This window comes from Prionailurus viverrinus, chromosome E1 (genome assembly GCF_022837055.1).
Source record: "Prionailurus viverrinus isolate Anna chromosome E1, UM_Priviv_1.0, whole genome shotgun sequence".
Taxonomy (NCBI): Eukaryota; Metazoa; Chordata; class Mammalia; order Carnivora; family Felidae; genus Prionailurus; species Prionailurus viverrinus.
Genome location: NC_062574.1, coordinates 51,973,454 through 51,986,307, shown reverse-complemented (window position 1 = coordinate 51,986,307; position 12,854 = coordinate 51,973,454). Strand labels below are relative to the sequence as shown.

The window sequence follows — 12,854 nt, the reverse complement described above, 5'->3', positions numbered from 1 at the left end:
GAGTCCTGCATGCAGTTCTTTTTTTCTTTGAGGCTTTGTGGTAGGGAAATTTCTTAAATTTATAGTGACCGTGTAGGAATATGATTTTGATTTTAACTTGAGGCTTTTGTGCTTGGTAGCAAATGTAGGGTTGTCAAACAGGTTACATTCAGGTTTCAGAGAAACCTAAGAATATAACATCGTAGTTCTCACTTTTATTTGCTTTACAAGTATCCTTACAGTGCTAGTATTTCCCTCTGGGTAGTTCATTGTGACCTCACACAGGGAGACGCAGAATGACAACCAGTCACTGGGAGGGTTGGAGTTGGGGGATGTGGGGTAGCTTTGACCGCTTTGTCTCTGAAGCCATCGTCTGCATAGTAGTTACCGTCTAGGGGAGATTTTCTTGGGAATACTCAAAAAACAAACATACTTATTACTCTGAAATGTGTTTCCCCTTAAATGAAAATCCTTTCTTCTGGTTAGAAGAGTAATATGGATTAATTATAAAAGGTGCAAACAATACAGAAAAGTATAAAGAAGCAAGTGAGAACCACTCAGAAATAACCGTTAACATGGCACCATGTCTTTAGTGCACACGCGTGCACACATACACAGGTGTGTGCACATCTTCAGTAAGTGGGATCGTACCGTACTGTCGCTGTATTTCATCAAATCTAAGACATTGTTGAGTTTAAGGAGAAACATTTATGTACCATTAGGAAAGAAAAAATGCTTTCACACCTGCTTTCCCTTGTCATTTAGGTTTTATACTTACATAAAGTGTTTTTCTAGACTTGCTTGGAATTATTTATTAAAAAATGTTTGAGAGAGAGGGAGCGTGTGGGCACGTGCTCAAGGGAGGGACAAGAGAGAGGGAGAGAGAATCCCAAGCAGGCTCTACACTGTGAACAGAGCCCAGTGCAGGGCTCGATCTCACGAACCATGAGATCATGGCCTGAGCTGAAAACAAGAGTTGGACGCTTAACTGACTGAGCCACCCAGGCGCCCCTGGAAGTTTATTTTAATCACGTGTTGTTCTTATACATACACAAGAAAGAAAATCTGAGTGAAATTAATTGGGTCGGATCTCTCTCCAATGTCATATTCAGAGTCTGGCCCTTCTGAACCATTGTTTGGATTCAGCTGTCACTGTCCCCATCTCCCTGCAGAGGGTCATCTTCTGCTCTGTCAGGAGGATTAACACCAGCTGCCCACACCTGTTCCGTAGGCGCTGGTACTGGAGGTTTTCTTGGGAATACTCAAAAACTGCTGTCTTACTAGCGGGCGGGGCCCAGCAGCCAAAATTCCTGTTCTTTCCTTGATTGATCATTAGATGGCTTGTTTGACAGAAATGTTGAGGGATGACAGTTACTCAACCATGCTACCTAGGTGACAGGTTTACAGGAGCTCAGGCAGTCACCTGTATGTCCTGCTGTCCCACAGGCAAGAACTGTAACACGCCATTGTTCCTAAGATGCATCCATTCCAAAGATGTTAAAAACTTACAGGAGAATTTGTAACTTGGTTTTTTTCACTTGACAATACGTTAAGGAATGGTTTTATGTCAATAAATGTAGATTTATATCTTTTTAAAAATTATGTTTAAAAATAACGCCTAACAGGGGCGCCTGGCTGACTTAGTCGGTGGAGCACGCAACTCTTCATCTTGGGGTCGTGAGTTCAAGCCCCTCGGCTGTAGAGATTACTTTAAATTTAAAAAAAAACAAATTTTTTTTTTTTTTTAGTGTTTATTCTTGAGAGATAGAGACAGCGTGGACAGGGCAGGGACAGAGAGAGACACAGGATCCAAAACAGGCTCCAGGCTCCAGGCTCCGAGCTGTCAGCACAGAGCCCAATGAGGGGCTTGAACTCAGGAACCACGAGCTCATGACCTGACCGGAAGTTGGATGGATGCTTAAACGACTGAGCCACCCAGGCACCCAGAGATTTATAAACATTGGTTTAGGGGCGCCTGGGTGGCTCAGTCGGTTAAGCGTCTGACTTTGCGTCAGGTCACGAGCTGGCGGTTCGTGGGTTCGAGCTCCACATCGGGCTCTGTGTTGACAGCTCAGAGCCTGGAGCCTGCTTGGGATCCTGTGTCTCCTTCTCTCTCTGCCCCAACCCCGCTCGTGCTCTCTTTCAAAAAAATAAATGAACTTAAAAAAAATTTTTTTAAATTGGTTTAGACGGTAAATTTTGTGTGTCATTTTCTTTTAAGAGTTTAAAGTTTATTTTTTTGTAATCTCTACAGCCAGCGTGGGGCTCGAACTCACAACTCTGAGAGTCCCACGCTCCACCGACTGAGCCAGCCACGCGCCCCCATCTAACCCGTTTTTAAGCGTACAGTTCAGTAGTGTTAAGTGTACGCGTATCGTTGTGCAACCGTCACGACCATCTGTTTCCAGAACTTTTTCGTCTTTCAAATCTGAAACTCTCCCCATAAACAGATAGCTCCTCTTTCTCGCCACCCCCCGGCCCTTGGTATCTGCCGTCGCGCGTTGTGTCTCCGCGAAGGACCACTCCGGGGGTCTCACGAAGTAGATCGTACTCATTTTCAGTAACTAGCGATCTGGCTGTGCGTAAGTGGGCCTGGAGTGGCTTTCCCGTTCCCTCACGGACTCGTGCGTCGGCCGCTGTGACCATTGCCGGCTCCGGCTTGCCGTCCCCACGTTGGACGGCCTTGATCCCGCCTCAGCACGTGGCGCTGCGCCCCCTAAGGAACCATGTTTGCGGGTGTGAGGACACGGGTGAGGTGGAGCGGCTCTCACGGTCTCGGCGCGGCTGGTTCTTCGAGACCATCTAACGCTGCTCGTCCCGCGTGCCGCCAGGCCGTAAGCCCCTCGGAGGGGCCGCTCGTCTGGCCGGTGCCCGTGCCCACCCCTCGTGCTCCCCAGCTGACCCGCCGGGCCGCTGCTGTGCCTCCCCCGCCCGGGCAGGTGGAGGGCTCCGTCCGGTCCTGACTGCCCTCTGCGGTCTGGGACCCGGTCCCGTCTTCTTCTTTTCTAACCACGAAGTAAAGTACATCCTAAGATGTGCTCGCGCATTACAGGCAGCCAAGTGACGGAAGGTGGCGGAGACACTTAGGTCGAGCGGGGGCACCGCCGGTGCCGCGGGATCGGCCGGTCGGCCTTCCCCGCTCCCTCGGCTCTCTCCGGGCTTGACGCGGAGGGCTTCCCCGCTTTTCTGTGTTGTGCCACCTCAGCGTGCGTTCCTAAACCCCAGATTTGGGTTTTGCCTGTTTCTGAATCTAACGTAAACGGAGTAAACGGAATCAATCATGCCGTGTGTTCTTGTTACTTTGAATTATACGTGTATCAATTTCATTCCATACCATTTCTGGCTCTGTTAGGGTAACCGTACGCAGAGTTTACCTCAGGTGTGACTGTAAAGTTTTTAAGACCTTGATGATGCCCTTGTGAGACTGTGCTCAGACTTCTGTTGTTAATGGTCGGTGCCTCGTGGTAGATGGCCGGATCTTTAGGTAAAGCACTCAAAAGTTCGCAGAAGCAGTTCGTTGGAGTAGCATAAAAAAGTACTCCGTACACTTCTGTCTCTCTCAAAAGTGGGATTCGACGTATGTGAAGTACTGTTGCTGGTCAGCACGTTTGAAAACGCTGCTGCATCTCAGGCCTAACAGGAAGCGCAAAGCTCTGGTCATGCGGTCCCCGGGGGACTTGCCTTCACACAAAGGGCCGGCTCTACAACAACCCTGCCCCATTTGGGAAACGCCTTTTCATCCTGGGAGTGTTTGGCAGCTTTCATGGAGCTCACACTCCTGGCGAGAGCTTTCTCATTTTTGGGAATAGCTTGCAAGGCATTGTGTACGGAAACACACGATACTTTTGCAGAAAAGCCGAAATGCCACAGTCGGTTAGTTTCGGTTTATACCTAAGTTATTTCAGAGAAAAGTCAAACTAAAGACGTTATTTTTAGTCTTTAGTCTTTTTCTGCAGTTGGGAATACACATTTCATGGTCTTCATTTGCTCGTGCTTTATTTTATTAATGCCTTTTTTATTTTTTTAATATTTTATTTTTGAGAGAGAGAGAGCAGGGAAGGGGTGAGAGAGGGGGACAGAGGATCTGAAGTGGGCTCTGCGCTGACATCAGAGAGCCCGACGCGGGTCTCAGACTCCCGAACCGTGAGATCATGACCTGAGCCTTGGACACAACCTACTGAGCCACCCAGTGGCCCCTTATTAATGTCAGTTTTAGCCTGGAAAAAACCATATGGATGGTATCGGACACCATGTTTGTCTGATAGAAAATCTTGTTTGTCTGAAGACCATTTCTTATCACTTGGAGAATTTCAGAGTTTTCAACAGTTTCCTATTACATAGTTTAGAGTTTTTGTTGTCATACTTTCTGCCTTATTATCCTGGTGGTTGGAGTTACTTGCATTCCATTTCTTTAAAATGAGTAGAGGGGCGCCTGGGTGGCTCAGTTGGCTAAGCATCTGATACCAGCTCAGGTCATGATCTCATGGTTTGTGAGTTCGAGCCCCACATCGGGCTCTGCACACTGACAGTGTGGAGCCTGCTTGGGATTCTCTCTCTCCCTCTCTGTCTACTCCTCCCTAGCTTTTGTGCTCTCGCGCACATGCGCTGTCTCAATAAATAAACGTTCAAAAATAAAAACAGTAGAAAATAAGGTTAATATGTAAGGTTAATCATTAAATCAACTTTTTTCTCATAGTGAATTAATAGTAGGTTTTAGCAATAAATCTGTACATTTTTAAAAATATTTATCTATTTATTTATTTTGAGAGAAAGTGAGCACACACGTGCGCAAGGCAGGGAGGGGCAGAGAGAGAGAATCTCAGGCAGGCTCCACGCTGTCGGTGCAGACCCCATCATGGGTCTTGGGCCCATGAACAGTGAGATCATGACCTGAGCCAGAATCACAGAGTTGGACGCTCAACCCACTGAGCCGTCCGGGTGCCCCTGCAGTTCTTTTTTTAAAACCAATCACGAGAGGGGCACCTGGGTGGCTCAGTCGGTTGGGGGTTGAGTGTCCAACTTCGGTTCGGGTCATGATCTCGCAGTCTGTGAGTTCGAGCCCCATGCCAGGCTCTGTGCTGACAGCTCGGAGCCTGGAGCCTGCTTCAGATTCTGTGTCTCCCTCTCTGCCCCTTACCCACTTATATTCTGTCTCTCAAAAATGAATAAACGTTAAAAAAAAAAATTTAAAGAAACACACGAGACACACCTGGGTGGGTCAGTCAGTTAAGCATCTGACTTCAGCTCAGGTCACGATCTCATGGTTCGTGAGTTCGAGCCCCACATCGGGCTCTGTGCTGACAGCTCAGAGCCTGGAACCTCCTTTGGGTTCTGTGTCTCCCTCTCTCTCTGCCCCTCCCCTGTTCATTCTCTCTCTCTTGAAAATAAACATAAAAAAAGATTTTAAACCAATCATGAAACATTTAATGTGATAGTTTCCTATTGTATAGTTTAGAGTTTTTGCTGTCATACTTTCTGCCTTATTCTTCCAGTGTTTTTCCTCGGTGTGACTCGTACCTGGTGTTGCATTCATCAGCTTGGGGAACATCCGGCATTTCCTGTAGTGGAGGCTTGCTGGTGACGCCCTCTTAGGTTTTGGCCTGAAAACGTTTTCAGTGTGCCTTTGTATTTGAAGGGTATTTTCGCCAGATACAGAATTCTGAGTTGACAGATTTTTGTTCCATCTCAGCACTTTGAAGGCGTCCTTCCATTGTCTTCTGGTCTCCATTGATCTCCGGCTGTCAGCGGTTCGAGCATGATGCATGCACCTAGGGGTGGTTTTTTAATGGATCTCACTTGGGATTTGCTGAACTTCCTGGATTTGTTACTCGGTTTGTTGTCACTTTTGAGGTTTTCAGCCATTCTCTCTTCAAATGCTTTCCAGTTCTCTATTTTCTTTTCCGTAGGACCATTAATTAAATATTGTCCCCGGAGTTCTGAAGGTTCTGTTCATTTTCTGACAAATCTCTGTTTTGAGGTCGTGCAGGCTCTAGTAATCTGTCTTCAGGTACATTGACTCTTTCTTCTGCTTCTCCCTTCGGCTGGCAAGCCCATCGGTGTTTTCCATTTCAGTTACCGTATTTTTCTGTTGTAGAATTTCCATTTGATTCTCTTGTATTGTTTGTTTCTCTGATGAGACCCCTGGTCTCTTCGTTTGCCTCTACCCTGCTGGCCCCTGAGCATTGAGCCATGGCTCGGACTCCTCTCCTGGCCGGGTCTCAGGTGCTGACTGCCGGCTGATGCCTTCCCCAGGGCGCCTGGGCGTTGGAGGGAAGGCTTGGCTTTCCCTTCAGTCTTCCTCCTCCTCGGCCCTCTTCCTTGCTTCCTTACACGTGTGGCTTCCATCCCACCTGCTTCCAAGCCAGAAGTCTGAACGCCCCGCTTATGCCCTTCCTTTCCCTCACTCTGTCCTGCCCCTCATCCCACCCATCAGCAGAGGCCGTTGCTTATGAGAGCCGGAAGGTCCTCCCCGCTCCGTCCCCAAGTCTTGGCCGTGTCTGAGCCCGTCTCCTCTGGGCTCTCTTCCCACCTTCAGACTGTCGATGGCTTGGCAGCCCCCTGCCCTTAGCCCCTGCGGCCCTGTGTGCCAGCTCTTGTCCCCCTTCCCATTCTGTTGCTGACCGTTTCCTTTCTGCCCGCTGGGCTCTGGCCTCACTGGCCTCTCTCTTCCCACCCACCCCCTTCCTGCCTCTCGGCCTCTGTGCTGCTCCTGCTGGCTGCACTCTTCTTCCTCAGCTCTGAGTAGCAGCTTTAGTCTCTTCCTCCGGGCCTCTGCTCAGACGTGGTCTTCGCAGAGGCCTGTCTGTCCTCCCATCTAGAGTGGCCTCTCCCATGCTTCCCTCTCTTCCTTTCCTGCCGTGGTGCTGACCTCGACCTGCGCTTCTCATCTGCTAACTTTCTCTCCCCGCTGTGATGCTGAGGTCCTCGATAGCAGGAACCTTGGCTTTGTTGTTCACGGTCGTGTTCGGAGCACCCAGAGTGGAGCCGGCACGTAAGACCGTTTACCGGTTGGTGAGTGAGCGGTGAGTATTCTCAGCACCCACCGAGTACCTGGCATGGTGGACACTTGCTGTCATAGGCACGGGAGCCTCGTTCTTCACTTCTGGCTTTCTTCTGCTGGGCTTTAACATTGGAATTGATTTCATAAATAGAGATAAACTTTCCAGATACGGCCATGACTTTTGCTTGCGTCAAACTCTGACGTGTGTCATTCAGTCTTATCATTTACACAAATCTTCGCTTCTGCTTGGCCGCTTTTTTGTGTGGGCAGCACAGATTTCCTCCCAAGAGAGCAAAATAACAAAAGAAATTTGGTTCACGAGGAACAGTTTCTAAATTTAACGAGTGTTCTAATATTATTATTTGGTATGTGTGTGGCCCAAGTAGTGATACTCAAAATTTTTTTAAATCTCTGTTGTTTTCTGCTTGTTTTAGGTCGCAAAAGAGTTTGGCTTCCAGAATAATGGCTTCTCAGTTTACATAAATAGAAACAAGACTGGAGAGATAACAGCATCATCTACCAAATCCCTGAGTCTGCTCAAAATCAAGTAAGTGCCGTGGCGGGGGGGATGACAGGGCGGGGAGGGGGTGACTCCAGTGGCCCACCGATCGCTCATTCTACCTGATTGCCTCCCAGTGCCACCGCGCCGTGGCTGGAGTGCAGGTGAGCGTGTTTTTTGCCGGGATTTCAGCAGTCACACCGGCTTCGCTGGTCCTCTTGTGCTGAGCTGATTGACTTGCAGATTCTGAGCTTTTGTCACTGAGGAGAGAGAGTTATGGGTTCGGGGTGTGCGCCCAGCTGCACACTCAGCTCTGTCTCTGCAGAGAAGGACCTTGAACGCGGCTGTGGGGAGTTCTGCCTCGGGACTGCTTGGCGGGGAGGAGGGGCCGTCGCCCACACTATATTTCTTGGTGGCGTGACCCCCTCGAGCTCCTTGGGGGGGGGGGCAGTCACGTCAGTAGCGTTTCCAGGATGTAAAAACCTCTTACCGTGGCCGCTGCCTGTTCTCCGTAGTTTAATTGGAGCCCAGCCACATCCATGCGTTGCTGTGCTCTTGTGCTCCAAGGGAGCTGAGTGATTGTGATAGACGGCCTGGCCCCCGAAGCCGAAAATATTTACTGTTTGGCTCTTCACAGAAGAAGTTTGCTGACTCCTGTCCGAATTGTCTGGGCATACCTGCTCACGTGCCGGTGATCTCTGTCCTCGGCAGCGAGCTTGGAGCTCTCTCCTGTCGGGGCTGCAGGCTGTGTGGCTGCTGTGGTGATCGAGCTGGCTTTGCTGGCGGTCGGCCCTGCGTCTGTTTACCAGTTAGAATAATAGGCTATTTGGACAATTTGTGTGATCGTTTTTAGGTTCGTGAATTAGTATGCCTAGGAGGAAAAATACGCAATTATAACATTCATTCATTTGTTCCTCAACAGATATTTGTTGGGTACCTGCCACTTGCCTGTTTCTGTAATTAGCTAAAGCCTTTCGTTGTTGACGTCCATTCCCCACGTGGGTGAGGTCATCCTTCCTCTCAGCTTGTAAAGGGCTTTGTATCTTGAGAATCACTTCTCGTGAACGTTCCGTGGTTTGGGTTCATCTGGGGAAGTTACTTAACCCCCCTGGGCCTCACCCTCTTGGTCCTCGAGTAGCAGTGCCGCCTTCCCGTGGCTGTGCAGCGCCTGCCCACGGCGAGTGTGCGGATGATGCCTGTGTTGCCCAAAACTGTTTTGATAGCGGATGCAAGCAAGGGCGGAGGTTACAGAGCGAAACGCCTCTGAGAGAAAGCCTCCAAACTGTAGTGTTGTCGTAGAGCTGTCCCAGAGGGGTGGGGCCCGGGAGTGGGGCAGCTCGGCCATCCTGGAGGGCACTTGGAGGCGCTGTGAATCACGCTTAAATGTATCTTTCCAGTGATAGTCATACTAGTTATTGTCCAACTTGGATCTGACCTTGAGGGCTATGTTCTCTCTTACCTGATGTCTTTGGGCAGGAGTGACGTGCCTCTCCTTGACCTTGGTGTTGGTCTTTCCCCACTTCTTCTGGCCTCTGGGGTTGTAGTCCAGTCTGCTTGACTCTGTTCATTTAGAGGTGATCCTTTTTTCCCTCTGGCTGCTTTTAGATCTTCTGTTTCTCATGGGGTCCTGGTTTCTGTCTGATCTGTCCAGGTGTGGATTCCTGGTTCCTTTAATCCTGCCTGATGTACACTGTGTTTCCTATACCTGTAGATCAGGTCTGCAGAATTTGTGGCCATTATCTCTTTTTATTTTTTTTCAAATGTTTATTTTTGACAGAGAGAGAGACAGAGCATGAGTGGAGGAGGGGCAGAGAGAGAGAGGGAGACACAGAATCGGAAGCAGGCTCCAGGCTCCGAGCTGTCAGCACAGAGCCCGACATGGGGCTCGAACCCACCGACTGCGAGATCATGACCTGAGCCAAAGTCGGACGCCCAACCGACTGAGCCACCCAGGCGCCCCGCCATTATCTCTTTAAATATCACTGCTCCCCAGTTCTCTTTGTGATTGCAGTGATTACATTTTTCACTTCTAAAATGTTCGAATTGATTTCTTTTCGGATCCAGCTGTTAGCAACATGCACTCGTGGGGGCCACACTGCTCTCACACCGGCCTCTAGGCTTCCGGTGAGGAGCGCCGGGCTCCCCGGGGGCTCTGCCTTGGCCAGTCACACGCGTGAGGCTTCTGTCTGGGGTCTTGGGGTGTCTGTGGTCTGTCTCCCCCGTATGGAATCGGGGTGCATGTTGGTGCTGTCTGTGGTTGTCTGGCCTGTACGTATGAGGGGGACTTGGGAAGATTTACTAAATCTGTGACCCTGCCACCCTGCTCCCAGAAGCCCATGTTGTTGGGTGGTCTCTTGCTGCTTGGGCTTTTTCCATCCCGTTTCCGGTGACCATTCTGTGGCAGATTGTGTTCCAAGTCGTGTAATTCCAAATCTGAAGTCCTCGGTTCTCTTTCTCTGGTATTGTTGTCTCTGCCCACTCGTGCGTGTGATGACTCGGTTCTCTCCTGCGTTTGGTGACCCTTTTTTGAGAGCTTGTAGTTGACCAAACTTGGTCTTGGGGAGTCCTGGAGAGCTGCAGGGGAGTGGCTTTTCCGTGGAGGGAGGCCTGCACTTGCTTCTGTTGGGACAAAGGGACCCGTGCACCTGGCGGGCCTTCGAGTTAATTTCTGTCTTTGGGCTTCCTGAGCCGGGTAGCATCCCTCATCCCACCCCGGTGCGTGTGGCACAGCAGGCCTTTGGTTTCAGACCCTGAGGGACTACAGCATCCACCGCTGCGTAGTAGGTGGAGGAAGACAGGATTCCTCCTTGGTTCCTATTCTCAGCTGGTGGTCTCTCCCAGCTGTTAAGACGTCTGGCTTTATGTGTGGCCTTTCAGGCTGGGCAACCTGCTTTGGACAGGCTGGCTCAAGGCCTCGCTTCCCGTTGCCCAGAGAACGACTGTGTAAGCCAAGCTCAGGGCCCCTGTCGTGCAGTGTTCTCTCGCTGTTCTTGTTTGAGCTACTGTGGGCTGTCGAGACCCTGCGGGAGCTCCGTACTTTGTCCAGAGCTCCGCGGTGCTTGTCGGAGTAGATCTGCTAAAGCAGAAGTAGCCGCCGAGCCAAGAATTCCACGGCTGGGGGTGTGGAGGAATGTCCGGTCCCTTGCTAGAAACGGAGGTCTCTAGCTGGAGTCTGGCAGGTTTGTTCCCTCGGTGGGGAAGAGGCAGAGGGGAGAACAGACCCGCTGCAGAGCCAAAGGGCCAAGCCTCTTAGCGGCCTGTGTCTCTGGTGTCTGTGCTCGAGGCCCGCTGCCCCACCTCACTCGGGGAGCAGGGTCAGGGGTGCGGCAGGCTGTCCCTTCGGTCTTCCGGCAGTTCGGTGCCTACCACACGTGGTGCCACAGCTCTGCCTTCAAGACCGGGGCTGATCTTCGTGCCGCAGGCCCTCCGCGCGCGGGAGCCCATGCTGCGTCTGGACCGCTGCTTGTGAGCGGGGACGTCACACGCCTCAGGCCTGGGGCTTGGCTGTGCTGCCGGGTCTGGCGGCGAGTCAGCAGTGTGAGTGAGCAAAGAAGGAGCGTAGTTGACATGGCAAATGACAGAAGGTCAAACTCTGCCGTTTGAAATGTGAGTTGTGCAGCCTGTTTGGCTTTAAAAACCAGCAGAGCCCTCCTCATAGGGCCACTTCTGGAAACGTGCCCTGTAGAAGTAAAACCACGCAGCTGCCTGACTTTGGTCGTTTCGTCCAGTGGTGCCCATGGCGGCAGACACCCGTCGGTGCACACGCCACCGGCGTGGGAGACGGGGTGAGCCCGGAGGCAGGCTCGCCGGGGGGTGCGGCCGTTAGAAGCAGTGCTCAGACCTAGACCGTGTTTGGAGGGATCTCGGGTGAGGTGTCGTTGAATGAGAAAAGCGGATGCAAAGAATACGTCTTCGGTCATCTCATTTTTATCGAGTGGGACGTACGTGTCTGTGCATACGTGTGGGGCGGTGAGTGTGAACGTAGGGAGGAACGTAGGGAACGTAGGGTGGAAATGGAAGGCTGTGTACTAGGCGGCGAGACTTAGGAGTGCTCGATAGTAGGCGGGGAAGAAGGAACAAAGAGAAGTGGGAGCCAGGCGCGGCGTGAGCAGGGGAGAGTGCCGCCCACGGGCCGGGTGTATACGTCGCGACCGTGTTTCATCTGTGTGGCGTCGGGCGGGCATGGGGGTCTTACAGTTGGGCGAGAGATGAAGTCACGGCCACGGAGCGCCCTCCCTGACCTTCGGAGTGCTAGGCGCGTGGCAGTGCCGTGCAGGGAGGGCTCTGGGCTCTTAGAATTAGCAGCCTCGTCGTTTGGGCCTTCGGGGAGGTCGGATGCCGGAGACCCTCACATCTGAGCAGCTCGTCTGGGCGGCCCAGGTTGTGAGAGGAAGGGAGGCAGGACCTGCCCTGTGTTCGTCACCTGACAGGCATGGAGATTTGCTGTTCCTGTTCCCCTCGGGCCTCGCCGGCCCCTCGTCGGAAATGGAGACGTCGGTCCCGCCGGGGTCGAAGGCCTGCGGCGCTCCCACCGTGGCGGAAGACGAGATCGACCAGTACCTCAGCAAGCAGGACGGGAAGATTTACAGAAGCCGAGACCCACAGCTGTAAGTGCTGGCGCCGCTGAGCTGGCGGAGGGAAGGGTTCGGACGGGCCCTGCTTTAGGGAGTGGCTGAGGAAGAGAGGCAAGTTCTGAGTTGGATCCTCTCCGTTCAGGCGAGATTTCACTCCAAGTGACTCTGGAAGCTTTTTCTTACCGTGTGAGTCTCACGTACTCTAAAAGCGTTCAAGTGTTTGGAACTAAGATCTGGAATACGGGAGGGAACTGGAACCAAGCCTTTCCCGGGATGCGCTCCTGAGACACTTGCTGCCCACGCAGCGGGCGCGGCTTTAGCGGGTGTGGGTGCGGCGGGGCAAGTGTGGGGGGTGGGGGGGGTGACGCCTGGGCACCTAGCAGCGGAAGGTCCTTGTTCGGGTCCCCTCGTTCACTTACAGGAGGGACATTTCAACAGCGCATCCACACAGTACGTTCTGCCCGTTCTGTTCGGCGGGTGTCCCATCCGGGGACGCTCGCTGCTCCTTGTCGGCACGGTTACCTTCCACCCGGGATTACGTGGGGCGCGTTTGTGTAGTTTTGGTTTTTTGCAGTTCTTTTAAAGAAACCAGTTAGAAACATCTGAGTGGACGCTCAGTGATGGGAAGTTGTCTGGGGGAAGGTTGTTCGTCTCTGCAGTAGAGCTCCGTAAACGTGCCGGGGTGCTGACGCCGAGATGCTGGGATCTAAGTGCTGCCTTAGCAACTCGCGGGTCTTGGACTAAAGAGCCCAAGTGGTGCTCAGCGGCTCAGCATGGAGCCGTTCCAGAGCCACAGCCTGTG

The 12,854-nt window shown here is 51.9% G+C and overlaps 1 protein-coding gene across 3 annotated transcripts in view; it reads left to right on the top strand.

The window, feature by feature from the left end:
- The window catches only part of NPLOC4 (NPL4 homolog, ubiquitin recognition factor), a 61,737-nt gene that overhangs the window by 6,009 nt on the left and 42,874 nt on the right, over positions 1–12,854 (top strand). For all 3 annotated transcript variants that reach the window (XM_047833948.1, XM_047833946.1, XM_047833947.1), the window contains exons 3-4: positions 7,414–7,526; positions 11,909–12,085. In XM_047833948.1, coding sequence (XP_047689904.1) covers positions 7,414–7,526; positions 11,909–12,085 — 290 coding nt within the window. The remainder of the gene's footprint in view (positions 1–7,413; positions 7,527–11,908; positions 12,086–12,854) is intronic.